This window comes from Polyodon spathula, chromosome 20 (genome assembly GCF_017654505.1).
Source record: "Polyodon spathula isolate WHYD16114869_AA chromosome 20, ASM1765450v1, whole genome shotgun sequence".
In the NCBI taxonomy this organism is placed as follows: Eukaryota; Metazoa; Chordata; class Actinopteri; order Acipenseriformes; family Polyodontidae; genus Polyodon; species Polyodon spathula.
The window spans coordinates 26,378,110-26,393,609 of NC_054553.1; the positions used below are offsets into that span (position 1 = coordinate 26,378,110).

At 37.6% G+C, this 15,500-nt stretch overlaps 2 protein-coding genes across 13 annotated transcripts in view; one reads left to right on the plus strand and one right to left on the minus strand.

Moving 5' to 3' along the window:
* The first annotated feature begins 2,688 nt into the window (after positions 1-2,688).
* On the plus strand, positions 2,689-14,902 carry LOC121295593 (monocarboxylate transporter 7-like). Of its 4 annotated transcripts, none has more exons than XM_041220437.1 (7): positions 2,689-2,998; positions 4,560-4,987; positions 5,762-6,013; positions 10,240-10,383; positions 11,157-11,285; positions 11,840-12,682; positions 13,146-14,902. In XM_041220437.1, exons 3-7 carry the CDS (start codon positions 5,779-5,781, stop codon positions 13,436-13,438), a joined length of 1,644 nt encoding a protein of 547 aa, XP_041076371.1. In that variant the 5' UTR covers positions 2,689-2,998; positions 4,560-4,987; positions 5,762-5,778; the 3' UTR covers positions 13,439-14,902. The 4 variants fall into 4 exon arrangements, with proteins under 4 accessions (XP_041076371.1, XP_041076372.1, XP_041076370.1 ...); XM_041220438.1 differs by having other exon boundaries at positions 4,819-4,987; XM_041220436.1 differs by lacking the exon at positions 4,560-4,987.
* Positions 14,763-15,500, minus strand: part of LOC121295594 (guanine nucleotide-binding protein subunit alpha-13) — a 34,148-nt gene continuing 33,410 nt past the window's right edge. For all 9 annotated transcript variants that reach the window (XM_041220443.1, XM_041220448.1, XM_041220441.1 and 6 more), the window contains one exon: positions 14,763-15,409. The gene's annotated coding sequence lies outside the window, so the exon portion shown is untranslated. The remainder of the gene's footprint in view (positions 15,410-15,500) is intronic.

The following is a 15,500-nucleotide window of genomic DNA, read 5'->3' on the forward strand; positions in this document are numbered from 1 at the left end:
TGTAGTATCGCCCCCCATCAATATCTCTGCAAGTGTAGACTTGTTGAGTGGGAGACCCCCTACGGAACCAACAGCAAAGTTCCAGGTCACTCCGTTCTGTAACCCCAGCCTGACGGTCAGCAGGAAGACTCTGGATAGGGAGCATGTTGGAGCAACCACACGGAAATCTGGAAATCTGCAAATCTGACAGTAACATTGACAGCATGAGGATATCCACGGGTTTACAGTGTGCAATGTGGGGTTTGCAGAATATGATATGATGTATAGATCAACCAGCATAGTCACTGGAGCTCTGCTGCACTGCAGGAATAATCTACAACTATTACCACTCAAACTGCTATGAATTAAGAAATAATCATCTTTCCTAAAGCATTGTAATACTAATATTTTTTTTTTCAGTAATATTTTTACAATCGTTCATTATCTCCTTAACTGCTTTCCTTTCACATGTTCATTGAATTCAGATAAACCCTTAGTCAAACATTGCTGGCATCAGCAAGGCTAATTTCACATATAAAATAAATAAATAATTGTAAATGCTATTTCCTGGTACAAGCTTTCAGAGAGGAAAAAAAACACTTCTTGTTCTTGGCCAGTTTTGCCCCAGGTTTCCCCATCCGATATCATCAGCCAGGGTGATAATAACATTTGGTTTCTGCAAATGATTTGTGTCGACTACTGTTCGGAGGTTGGCCGAATAGTACAGAAATCCAGTGAACAAAGCAGCTGGCAGAATCAGGGATACTGAGCATCCCTCCATCTTCAAAACCACTTATCATGACTGAGGTTCATATTTCGAAGGCTCAATTGTAAATTCTGGAAAACAAATGAAATAAATAAAAACAACCAAAAAATCACTGGCTCAGTAAGATTACCTAATTTTGTTAAAATAAGCAAAATAACTTTGTTTTGCTTGTTTCATGTTTGTAACCAGTACATTTGATATGACGACATGACTGATTTTTTCAGTGGAAAGGGTCAAAGTAAAGTACACAAAGCTGAAGAGGGTGTGACAAGGCCAGTGACCATTACTCCATTACAGTCATCATTACTGCATATCTATATCTTATGCACATTGGACCTCGTGAAAATGCAATATAAATGTGTGAGTGTGCATCTTTTCTTTTCTGCTTGAAAATTTAAGAATAAATCTTGAAGCAAGCCCATATATATGTGTGTGTGTGTGTGTGTGTGTATATATATTTTCAGACACCATTGCACCATTTCAGTCTGTCTCCACATCATGAATTCTACCTGATAAAACCTTCTCTAAATTCCTTAAATGAAACATAGCCTAATATGGGACATCTCCAGTGAAGGACATGCAATCTTTGGGATACCAGAAACAATGTCAATCATGTTTTGTACAGTCATGGGTTGAACCCCTTGTGCTGATCCTGAAACTCCAGCGATGGAACAGCCTGCAATGTCACACTGACACTTGCTGAAGATAGCGTTTTTGTTTTATAGATATCAGTAGATATGCATTGATACGCTCACATTTAGAGCACAATGTCGTCATCAAAAGAAGAAGTCTATCTCATGTATCAAGAACAGCTTTAACAATTTAGCTTTACCTACTGAGTCTACAGTGTTGGAAGCACTTTCTGTGTCTCAGGTGCTATCTATCTTCTAGTCTCAGTCTGAGAGGTGAGAATGCATATTACTTACAAGAAATGAATGTCACAGATTTTACATCAATGTATTTTGGGAAGCATGCTCTCCGTCGCTGTTTCAAATCATGTTCACTGACGACTCCGGAGCAAAAAAATGTTATACATAAACATATAACACAACACATACATGGTAGGCAATGCTGAAGGCATAAACATTAGCTATGTGTTTAATTCATTTTTTTACTTTGCCAACCTAAAAAATTGGTAACTATTTCAAAAAGTGTTTAAATTAGCCACTAAAGCCTCAGTCAATTTCATAGAATACTTAATTGTTTGATTTTTTATTTATAAAGCAGTATGAAATGTTCTGCTTCCACATTCCAGTTGAAACCCGACTGCTTTGTTCAGTGTGCGCAGTGTTTATGTTAAAGCTGAACTCATCTAACCTGGTGATGCAACATTTGTTTTGTCTCGCACAGAAAATTCGCTTACTTTTGCACGAACACAGCGTTTCAATAATACATTCGTTTCATACCATAGGTCATATATACCATAATACAAAATATACGGCACAATACACACTTTCTATCATTCTATGTCACTGCTGAGTCAGTAAAACTAGTAAAAACCTGTTCTACCCGGTACAGTACAGCTCGCAGCCTCGTGTGTTCACAAAGCAAAGGTGATATGGGGTTTGCGCGATCACTTTACGCGTGCACGGCAGTGCCACGAAAGAGAACACATCTGTTGCACAGTCCTGTTTGGAATCATTATTATTGTTTGTACTTGCTGAAAAATGTCACATTATTATAAACAATAATAATAATAAATAGTATTACATTTATAATGCAGTTATAGTATTATTACATGTTTTCTTTTGTTGTTGCTATTTTAAAATACTACAGTGCATCTGTATTTTTGCGAGCACGCCTTGCAGCTTCCACCCTGCCTTGCATCGAAGTGCTGCAATGGGGTTGCGCGCGTCCCGCAGCAGAGAATGCGCGCGCTCCCGCGAGTCTGACCGGCTTGAGCCAGAATATAGTAATATACACACAAACCGCAGTGGAAAAAACAGACAGCTTGAAGGAGACTTCAGGGGAGGTTAGGAGTACAATTACAGTGTATATACAGGGCAGGAACCCTGTTGTTGTTTTCTTTTTTTTTTTTTGTTCATGAATTTGTTTATTTTTGTAAAATGTATTATTTGTTGAATGTTGCGCTCCTTTTTAACCGAGTTAGAATTTAATCAGAGAGAGAGAGAGTGAGAAACAGAAAAGGCTTCCGGTAGCATGTAGAGGTTTTAGAGGTCTAAAATACAAGTTTTTGTGTTTTGTGTCCAATATTACTGCGCTATTCGTAGCAGCGTTTCACTTTCTGAGGAGGTAAGTGAAATGTCTACACTGAGGAACGTTGAGAGGTTAGATACTGACTGTAAAAATATGTTATTATTTTATTGTATTAATAGAAAAAAAGGGATATCTATTTTTTTCTCGGTTCTGGTTATTCATAATAATAATAATAATAATAATAATAATAATAATAATAATAATGGTTATTGATATTATTTAAAATGTTACACCACACCATGCCCTTGTAGCGTACTGCATTGCAGATATACTGTAAATGCCGTTAAGCATGTGGGCATCTTGATACCTTATTGAACAAATCGAGATCTGCTGAAGTGAATGAACGACACATGACAAGAGCAGCGATGAGCTTTGACAGCACAGAGTACAGAAAGCTGGTTTCTGTAGTAAATTAGTCTAGGAATATAGACTGCGTTATGTATTCAGTGAAATACGTCATTAAAATGGTTCTTTGTAGTCGTTCCAGAGATTTAAAGAAATAGCTTTAAATCATAATTGTGTACTCTCTTTTGTCTGTGTACAAGATATCTCAGGTTGTTTTTATATTTAAAAAAAGCACTGTAAAAGGTATGGCAGAGAGCTGGATGCCTACATTTCGGTTTGTTTCAGTTTTGAACAAGGTTTATTATGATCAATGCTTTAAATGGTTAGGTGAAGGGATAGGCTGTAATGTTGTGTAAGACCTGTGCTAACAGGTTTTCATCACCTTGGGTATGGTAGGGATGTGTTGAAGCTCCAGTATAGAGACACGTGGAGAATCCAAACAGGCTATTTTTGTGTTTTGGAGTAGATTGTATATTTATTATGTAAATAACTACATAAGTGTGATGTAAGTGGCCCAAAACGATTTAACCCTTGAAATACCCCAGTTACTTAATTTACGTTATTGGCCAACATGCCAACTTGTTGTATGAGCCATGTTTGCCAACGGTTTTCGTATCAAAATCCGTTTTAAGCCTGGATAAATGCAGATGGGTGACATAGAAGGGTTCCCCCTCTGTGAGAATCAACTTTATAATAAGTGGCCCAAAACGATTTAACCCCTGAAATACCCCAGTTACTTATTCAATTTTTGTTATTGGCTAACATGCCAACTTGCAATCTGCGCCATGTTTGCCCACTGTTCTCGTATCAAAATCCGTTCTGGGCTTGGATAAATACATATGGGAGATGTAGAGGGGTTCCCCCTCTGTGAGAATCAACTTTACAATAAGTGGCCCAGGGCAATTTAACCCCCGAAATACCCCATTTACTTATTCAATTTGTGTTACATTTGCGGTATGCGAATAAGAAGCTGAAATCCGAATAAGAAACTGGAATGTGAATAAGAAGGTGGCCGAATAAGAAGCTAACGAATAAGAAGCCAACTTCAGCATCGTAATGCGAAATTACATTGTCAAACGCCGGATCGCTTTTATATCAGAAGACACAGTTTCGAAGTGCATTGATCGGCTGCGTGACAATGATTATGTTATACAACCTGATGAATCCACAGACATTTGTAAAATGTCCCAATTACTGGCCGATGTTTGGTATGTGTGGAAAGGGAATAACGGAAGACTTTTTGTTTCACAAGGAGCTCAAGACAACAACAAAGTCAGATGATATTTTCAAAATGTTAGATGATTTTATGACTTCAGCAGAAATCAGCTGGACTAATTGCACTGGGGTCTGCACTGATGGAGCCGCAGCAATGACCAGAAAGCATGATGTTGCACCTCACACAATTTGGGTGCATTGCTTTTTGCACCAAGAGGCGCCTTCTGGGAAAGATATTGAACCAGATGTTCTCAGTGTTCTGAACACAGATGAATACAGCACTGCTTTTTCTGCAGCACTGAAAGTGGTGGTCCCATTCGAAACCAGATTTTCAGCCATGGCATAGATGAAAACAAAGTACAAGAATGGATGAACATTGACCATGACATGCTCATGTGCTTGGTGAAGAGATCTCCACATATTGACCGATTTGTTACTCAGCACCAGCAACAAGTTTCACATTGAGTAAGTAAAACAAAAATAATTATATATATATATATATATATATATATATTATATATATATATATATATATATATATATATGTGTATATATGTAATAAACTCCCATTGCATAGCTGTTTGATCCGTACTTGATTTTAGTAGTATAAATTTAATAAGACAAACCTGAACTTGTTCACACTGGGGCTAATCAAGCTCGTTGTAAAACCTGGAATGGCTGAAACTGCTATGTAATAGGAGTCTTTTGTCCATCCCTGATGTGTGTGTGTGTGTTTTTTTTTTTTTGTAGAAGCAAAAAGGTCGAGAACCATAGGAATGGGGGGAAAAAAACTCCCTTTGCATTGCAGTTTATATAACCCTAGTTTTAATGGTAGTTTAAATTAATGCTGCAGTGTACATTTAATGAAAAGAAAGGATGGCGTGTGGATGTGACAGAAGTAATCTAAAAGGACATGGCCAAGCTAGGGTCTCCATATGTGAAAACATGTAAGGTGTGAAAGTTGCTGTTTTTATAAGCATTTAGTGTGCAAATGTGATTCCCAAGATCAGTACAGTCAAATTATTCACGAAAAAGTACAACAATTTGTATCAGTCACTTATCACTTTAAAAATCCGCTATTGAGGGGTCTCGTGGCCCCTATTTTACGCAATGGGAATTACACAGCTAAGCGTTTAATGTGGCTTAGAGAAAAAAAAAATATGAATCCACTGGTATTAAGAGCAGTTCTTCTTTTCCCGAACCCTGCTTTAATACCTTTTTATTGTTTGTGTTTTGCAGGAACCAGAACAGAGAAGATGGGGTCTGTAGCCTGGGCAAAGGGCTGCCTCAGAGCCAATGTCTACACAGAAGTGCCAGACGGGGGCTGGGGCTGGGTTGTAGCACTGGCCTTCTTCTTTGTGGAAGTATTCACATACGGAATAATCAAGAGCTTTGGGATATTCTTCCAGGACCTGATGATCCATTTCAATGAGTCCAACAGCAGAGTGTCCTGGATAATCTCCATCTGCGTCTTTGTCATGACTTTTACAGGTAAGAACCCGTAGTGTTACTGTAGTAGGTGTCTGTGAAATTTCTGTCCGTGCACCACTAAAATCTGTTCCATCTGTTTAGCAACTACCAGGAATGAGATTATACGTTAGCTTGTTAATTGATTATTGAATCAGCAGTATATGGTGTAACTCTCACATTATCTTTTTAAGTGTATCTAATTTAAGCATTACCACTTAGTAAGCTTAAAGAGTAAGTAGCAGGGTTCTGAAAAATATAGCATTACACATCCCCATTACACATCCCCACGTGTTGCTACAACTATTGTAATTTTTCTTTTCATTGTTAACATCCTGGCAATGTTTTACACTTACTACTTTAAAATCTGTTTTTAAAATCCTGTTCCTAGCAATTGGAGCCAAGCTAAATGATCTGGAATTTCAGGGTCATCATTAACCATGCAAATTAGAAACAAATAAATAAGTATCTCATTGTTTTAGTTTTGTGGTTGACTGTTTTCCAGCAATAAGACAGATATGTTAAGGCATTAAAGTACCAACAATTGTAAGTCACATGAAAAGAAAGCCACTTAGTGGCACCATATAGGTATTCATACTTTTGTAAAAACAGGTATGAAATACACACGGTATTCACTTTATAGTTCTACCTCTCCTTGGTTTGCCTGTTGGCTGTATGTACAGATCAGTTAACTCCACGCGAAGAGTTGAAGCAGCAACATCACATCAGTTTTTATTTCATATTAAACATAAGGACCCTAATTAAATATGCAAAGCTTGTAACAGCAAAATTCTACAGTAAACGTATTCTGTTTTAAACTTTTGCCGATATTGTTGCCTTTTGTTTAGCTAATGTTAACAGAGCCCTGCTTGTTCCCCAGCAATGACTGCGCACAGCAGCTTCTGAGCTGTTAATAAGCAGTCGTGTAGCCACTAACTGGAGCGTGGAATCGGTGAACTTTAATTGTGTAAACTGAAATAAAATAAAGGTATATAAGCATGGGGTAACATTGGAATTAGAAAGGTAATTTAACTTTATGATTAACATAAGACATACTAAATGTTAAGCAGAACAACGCAGTGACTAATAAGAAGATACATGGAAAGGAGTACTTTTTTTTAACTCTGGACTGCAGTTCAATGTAAAACATCTGTTGACTTTCTTTGAGTGGATGGAGTAACATCAACATTTGCACTGACCATTAAAAGTACAACCAGGTATGTTCCTTGTTTTTAATTATTTACAGGGTATTGAATAAACAAAGTAACTTGACTTGGATTCATCTGGTGGCAGTGTTGGAATGTATTTTCTATTGTTTTGGCCAGGTTACAATATTTGCACTATTCAGATTATTTTATGCATATTATTATTTGTTTGAATTAAACAGATGTAGAATATTTAGGTTGCTGTATGATAAGTGTTATTTGATTATATATACTCTACAGCAAAAATGAATATTTGGTACTCTGTTTTGTACTGCGCAGCAGTATGCTACTGGATTTGTAAGCAATAAGGCACGACAGGGCATGGGATATACTCTAATATCTGCACGCCCCGGTGTGTATAAGTCATGAGGCAAAGCCGAGTGTCTTTAACTGCCCTGGGCGTGTGGATATTAGAGTATATCCTACACCCTGAAGTGCCTTATTGTACTTATAAAATGGGTCAACTAAAAAATTTTTTTTTTTTAAGTTAAAATATTAATACATGTTTTAATTAACAAAATAGAAAAAAGCTCACTAAATCCATCTCAGTTACATATGTGATGGGATATACCTTGTCAGTCATCTTTATTGAGAATTTAAATATGGCTACTGTTTTTTTTTTTTTTTTTTTCAAAATTATATATTAAATGTGGTTAGTCGTGTTTATTAATGTAAATTTAAATATGGCTTTTTTTTTTTTTTCTAAATGGAAATCTACTGATTCGTCCCTTTTTGAATATGTTCATTAATGTAAATTTAAATATGGCTTTTTTTTTTTTTAAATTCTACTGGCATATGGATATCTACAAATGATTTACCCCTTTTTGAAAAAAAAAAGTTTCAACCCATGGGAATATGCCATGAGATGTTAAATCAATGTCCCATTGTAAGTGACTCTGCATATACAGTACCATGAATTAGTATTTGCCCCTGTCTGATTTTCTGCATTTTTGCACATTTTTCACATTGAATTTGGTCAGATTTTTTTGTGGGTTGTAGTGGTATATAGAGGGAGTCTGAGAGAAAAAAAGAGGCACATCATGCCACGGTCAAAAGAAATTCCTGAAGACCTCTGGGGAAAAAAATGTTGTTGATGCCTATCAGTCTGGAAAGGGTTACAAAGCCATTTCTAAGGCTCTGGGGCTCCACAAAACCACAGTCAGAGCCATATTGTCCAAATGGAGAAAGTTTGGGATGTACTGAATCTTCCCAGGAGTGGCCATCCTGCCAAAATCACTCCAACAGCAAGGAGTAAACTCGTCCAGGAAGTCACAAAGAACCCTAGAACAAAATCCAGGGATCTGCAGGCATCTCTCGCCTCGGCTAAGGTCAGTGTTCATGACTCCACCATCAGAAAGACACTGGACAAAAATGGGATTCATGACAGAATAGCAAGGCGGAAACCACTGCTCACTAAGAAGAACATGAATGCTCGTCTCAAGTTTGCCAAAAAGCACCTGCATGATCCTCAAGAGTTCTGGAACAATGTTCTATGGACAGATGAGTCAAAAGTGGAACTTTTTGGCCAACATGGGCCCTGTTATGTCTGGTGAAAACCAAACACTGCATTCCACAGTAAGAACCTCATACCAACGGTCAAGCATGGTGGTGGTAGCGTCATGATTTGGGGATGCTTTGCTGCATCTGGACCTGGACAACTTGCCATCATTGAAGGAACCATGAATTCTGCTCTATATCAGAGAATTCTACAGGAGAATGTCAGGCCATCCTTCTGTGAGCTGAAGCTGAAGCGCAGCTGGGTCTTGCAGTGATCCGAAACACACAAACAAGTCTACATCAGAATGGTTGAAGAACAAGAAAATTAAAGTTTTGGAATGGCCTAGTCAAAGTCCAGACCTAAACCCCATTGAGATGTTGTGGCAGGACCTGAAACAAGCAGTTTATGCTCGAAAACCCACAAATATCACTCAGTTGAAGCAGTTCTGCATAAAGCAGTGGGCCAAAATTCCTCCAGGGCACTGAGAGAGAAGTGTTTGGTTGCAGTTATTGCTGCTAAAGGTGGCGTAACCAGTTATTGAGTCTAAGGGGGCAATTACTTTTTCACATGGGGGCATTGGGTGTTGTATAACTTTAATAAATAATGAAATAAGTATCACAATTTTGTGTTATTTGTTCATTCAGGGTCCCTTTTATCTAATATTAGATTTTGGTTGAAGATCTGATAACATTTAGTGTTAAAAATATGCAAAAATGCAGAAAATCAGACATGGGGCAAATACTTTTTCATGGTACTGTAATGCACAGTTCACAGCCTACCTCTGTAAAGCGCTTTGTGATGGTGTTCCACTATGAAAGACACTATATAAAAATAAAGATATTATTATTATTATTATTGTTATTGTTATTATTTAGGGATGTTGTATTGTATGTTCATCCGTGAGGTAAAACTGCTGTTTCACAGTTGTCAGTAGTTGTTGATACACACTGCTGCTTGCGGTTGTAACCATGGTTATTAAGGAGTGGGTGAGCATTTCATCTTCCTGGCCCATGATTGCAGCTTCCAGTTTAAATTACTTTTTTTTAGCAGATTAATGGTATTGTTTCTGATAGCACTGCCATGGACTGTACACACTTATCTGTTGGTGTCTTTTTCACAGTTTTCTAAATGAGCCCATGAGGTCATGGCAGCTTGGAAACATATATATATATGTGTGTGTGTGTGTGTGTGTGTGTGTGTGTGTGTGTGTGTGTGTGTGTGTGTGTATATATATATATATATATATATATATGTATATATATATATATATATATATATATATATATATATATATATATATATATATATATATATATATATAACTTGAACAGACTTGCAGCTTTTATTTATAAACTCAACTCAAAAGCATGTATACAATCTCGATAGATTGTACAGCACTGTTTTTAATACTAGAATTGGAAATGAATATCAAATATGAAATAAACCCTAAATTGCATACTTTGTTTTTAATTGAAAATGAACTACTTTCGCAGGAGAGAAAAGTGTCTCCAATGTTAAGACTGACTCCTCCTGTTCTCTGTTTGCAGCTCCCCTGTCTTCAGTGTCAAGCACCCGTTTTGGTCATCGCCCTGTCGTCATGGTGGGAGGAGCACTGATAAGTCTTGGAATGATTTCATCTGCATTCGTAAACTCGATTGAGCAAATGTACATCACTGTGGGAGTCGTTTCAGGTACTAATTCCATGCTAAAGAGGTGTTAATTGATTAAACACCAACATTCACAACTGTGTTAGAAGAATATTGGCAAGGTTTTATAAAACAAAGTGTATATGTTATTTATAAAATGTCGTATAAGCAACAGATATGGCCTTTTTAGTATAACCCCCACCTCCTCCCCAACAGCCTTTTGAAATAACTTACAACTTCTGTTTTTTAAGGCCTCTAAGAACACAATTCTCTAGAAATACTTTCCTACAGCACCACTGGTGAAAAACTAAAATCTGTTTTCTCCAGGCATAAAAAAAAAAAATAACCATGTTAACTCAAAGGAGCATGTTGGTCTACTGAAAGGCGAGAGGGTATTTAAATAATTCATAAGAATTGTGTAACATGTTATTAACAAATACATTTATTAACATAATCACATTGTACAAATTCTAGGCGTGCTTGGTGCCATGTCCTGTTGATCAGTGAAGTTCCTGGGACAATTATCAGCTAAATTACCAACGGTTAATGCACTGGATGCTAGATTTAATGACTGACAAGTGTTTTTCTTTTCAGCCAACTAACACTAGAACCTCTCTTTTCTTTCTGTTTTCTTTCTTAATAGAGTTCTCTTGCAGGGTTCCACCAGTTGTCGTTGAGGGCAGGACATCGTAACGTGGAGCAGTAGCGCAACATGAAAATGAGATCTGCGTTTGTAAAGAAATGTTAAAGATAGAAAGTAAAGGCACTGCTTCCTGGGCGCAGTGGCTGTCACGTTCCTCTCTCCTGTTTGTTCACAGGCCTGGGATACTGCTTCGCCTTCCTGCCTACTGTCACCATCCTCTCCCAATACTTCCAAAAGCGCCGATCCCTCGTCGCCGCTATCGCCTCTACTGGAGAATGCTTCTTGGTTTTTGTTTTTGCACCAGGTAAGACTAACTGGCAACCGTGATTTACTAGTCGTGAATGATAGAGCTATTGCACATTATGTAACACTATCAAAGTGAAACCTTGTTGTCACAGACATTGTGTTTGCTTGAGCCTACAACAGAGAACGAGGTAAAACAAAAAGATTCATAAGCACATACTGAATAAATTATATTAAAGACATGTTATATTGTTTTGTAACTAAAAACACTTAAAGTGGGACGCTGAGTTATTCACCCAACATGAAGGTAATGTGTTATAAACTTAACTCTTCCAAAGAATTTAACATTTAAAGTTGATGGTTATTTTTGGTTAATTGTTGTAAAGATCTTGGTGAACTAAAAACTGCCAATTAGTACTAGCCTCATCTAGGTACATCACTTCACTGTAACTAAATGCACCCCAAAAATGTATTTAAGCAAAACTTTTAAAACAGGAGTTTGTGTGTGAAAGAAATGTAACTATATAATAACAGAGAAATTGACCGTTGTAGAATACAGCACATCCAGTAGTAGGGAGATAAGTATAAGTGTTACAATCAACTATTTTCTTTAAGCCTTTACTGCGCTGAAGGATTACAGTGGCTGGAGATGCTGTCTCATAGTGATGGGAGTGCTTCAGTCCACAATCATTCTCTGTGGAGCTCTACTCCGGCCAATAGTCATCCAGACCAAGCAAGAAGTGGTGCATAAAACTCTGATTAAACAGATAGAGACCAAATACATGCTTGACAATGAGCAGACGCGCACATCGATCGACTCGGTAGACTCAGGTGTTCAGTCTTTATCGACCTCATGCACCAACATTGCTGGACACAGCAAAGAGGAGGAGATGGAAATGGAAAAGAAGGAAGAGGAGACGGGAATGCTTCCCGGAGCCTCGGTGGAGAAGGAAGAGCCCTCAGCCCCACCTCTGAGAAACAAGCTGCTGGATTTCTCAGTGCTCAAGAACTGCAGTTTTATTTGTTACGCACTGTTCGGGCTGTTTGCCGCACTGGGATTCTTTGCGCCCCAGCTGTACGTTATCCCTCTCAGCATCAGTTTGGGCATTGGGAAGGATCAGGCAGCCTACGTGTTGTCTGCCATGGCTGTGGCGGAGATCTTTGGCAGGATCTCGATAGGCTGGTTGCTCAACAAGAAGCCCATCCGGAAGATCTACATTGAGCTGATCTGTGTCCTGCTGCTCTGCCTGGTGCTGGTAGTCTTCCCCTTTGTCTATGAGTTCTGGGGGCTAATGGTCTGCTGTGTGCTGTATGGCTTCATGCTGGGCACAGTAGCCGCCTCACACATCCCCATGCTGGCAGAGGATGATGTGGTGGGAATTGAGAAGATGCCGTCTGCAGTGGGAGTGTATATCTTCATCCAGAGCTTTGCAGGGTTGGCTGGTCCACCCCTGGGAGGTAAGAAGAAATGCAATGCTATTTCCTTTTCTTCTAAAGGCAGTGGGAAAGGCTTGGTTTTACTACAGAATATATTAATTAACAACTGTGTTTTGCCTTTTCCCAGCACTAAATGTAATTTTAAAATAGCCAACACACATTTTTATTGATAAAGACTATACTATTACTGTCTGTCCAGTCTGGATTTTTCCAGCCTTTAATTGAGTTTTCTCTATCTATTTTTACACGCGTTTCCAAAACACACATTTCTAAAATAATAAGAATCACCCTACCCTTGTTTTAATTTAGTTGTGGCTCATTATTTTCACAGCTATAAAAAACAGATTGTTTGTTTTGTGTATAGTTCTGGCGACACATAATTGATTCTGTTACTGTTGCTTTTCATTGCCTTGTCTAAAATATGAAAGAGAATCGTCAGGTTTTGAGGATGAAAATCCCAGCTAATGTTGTCTTTGTTTTTCAGGTTTTTTGGTAGACCTCACAGTAGATTATGGTGCTGCTTTCTATTCCTGTGCTGCTGGAATGGGAGTGGGAGCCATTTTCTTGGCTCTGGTACGACCTGCAAAGACTGGCCTTTGTAACAGAAGGAAGAAACAGCAGCAGAGCTCCAAGGCTCCAAGCTGCGAAAATCTAACTCAGGACAACACAATTGTTGTGGAGCTTCCAGATGATTTCCTTGACCTTGACATTGTTGCGGAAGAGAGCCTTTCCAAAAGCAAGTCAGGAGACAGCTCAGCCAGAGCGAGATCAATTTGAAGAGAGAGAAAAAAGGGACACACAAACAGACCTCTCACCACGAAGCTAATGCCCGATATCACAAGCACTGGCCTTTATGTTCTGCATGCTTCTAATGTACTAGAAGTAAATTATTAAGTTAACCCTGCTTATTTAAGAAAATGTAAAGGTGCGAAAAAAGACATTTTTACACAAGTTGCACAATCTAGTAATTCTGAATGCTGACGTTCAGTTTGTATAACAATTGCAGAATAGATTTATTTTTATTTTTTTATTTAAAAAAACAAACAAAACAACAAAAAGCATTTAAGGGTATTTTTGCACCGTTCCTTTATGCCATGCAGACCATGACATATCTGGTGTTAGAAGTGTCAAATATTTTTTCCCATGAGGGCTTCAATTTTAATAGTTTACATACCAGATGTGTATATGTAACTAATCAGAAAAATTAGAAGAAATCCTAACGCTGTGTTGCGGGAAAATTCACAGTTCCATTCGCAGTGAAACAACTGGTTTCTGTTATATGTTGCATTCAAATAATAGTTGAAATTTTCAGGGCTGGATTAAGTCCGCTTTCTTGTTCTTATGTAGTGGCCCATAGTCGGTAAAGGTACTATGACTATCTATGAGCAAGGTTAGTAGGTATAACGTTTAGTAGGGAAACAAAAAAAAAAAGTTTTAACAAATGTAAACAGGGAATCTGTATCAAGAGTAATACAGCTCCTAAGTGAATGTAGGGGTTTTCTAAATAAGTTTTTATTTCTATTATGTATCGAGTTTAGTTGGGTACAGAAAAAGGAGGATTTTCTGAGTATTTAAGCAATCGAAGGAAAATGAGGGCATGGACCAAAGCAAGGAAACAGAACTTTGGCAGATAAAACTTCCCCATTAATAAAATTGCCTTTTGGGATTGCCTTTTGACTATTTTCTGTTGGGACAGAGACTAGTTTTAATCTTCATGTTCTTCAAGGTTGTCCAGAGTAGTTTACATGATCTGGAACCCATATAGTCTCAAGTTATAGCCTGCTGTTGGCTTGTGGAAATATTAGTTTACATTGCCTTCACATTGACTGGACAGTAGTACAGCTTGTCTCACTGGAATATTTATTTTAAACCTTGCTAAATTGTAGCTAATTTATTCTTTTACAATTGTAATTATTCCAGCTTCTTTCTTTTTTTAAATCAGCTGTTGTCAATCCACTGAAAGTTTATTTGAAACTTTAGTACCGTTTCAGTGTTTTTTGTTTACTGGTATATAGAAAAATTGACTTGTTGCTCAATTTTTTGTCTCAGGATGAATTGTTGCAAGTAATTTGGTGAGTAACGGTGTAATGAATTAGTCTGAATTTTGCAGCTGTAGATACATGTCATTCTTTTCTTTTCTTTTTTTCACGTAAAAGTAATGTAAAACAGAAAATCTATTCCCAGATTTGGAATAATGCTGTAATGTTATCTACTGAGAAAGAATAAACTAAATCAAAACTGTTTTAATTGTATGATTTACTTTAAAAAAAAAAAAAAAAAAAACACTTGCATGTATGAAAATACTGTATATGTGGTCATTCCTAAATATTTCTGACCATTTCCCACAAATGTTGCTTAACATCCAAATGTGACTCAAAGTCCTTTCACAGAGGCAGAGTAAAGTAGTTACATTTCTAGTGGTGTAAACATTTATATACTGTGCACAATTAAAGGCAGTTCATTCAGTTAAACCTGTGTGGCTATTACTGCATAACTCAGGAGAAAGGACAGAAAAGAAAATAGGTTTGTGCTACAGTAAGGAGAATAGCCATGCATTAGGTAAAATATTTATTTATCTCATACTACATTATGCAACAAAAATATGACACCCATTACAACAACCAACACATGTTAAATCAGAACGTCCTCAAGCACACTTCTGGTTTCTTCAAACGCTCTGGTGGGCTTGTGGGGCTTTTTCTTAGTTTCTACAGAAGACAAACCACTTTCTCTCCATTGAAGCAGGGCCTGCAAGAGAAAACAGTTTATAAAAAGTCCTCATGTGAACCAAGTACAGCTGGTTCACCAACTAACAGAAAATCATACACCAAGCGAATCA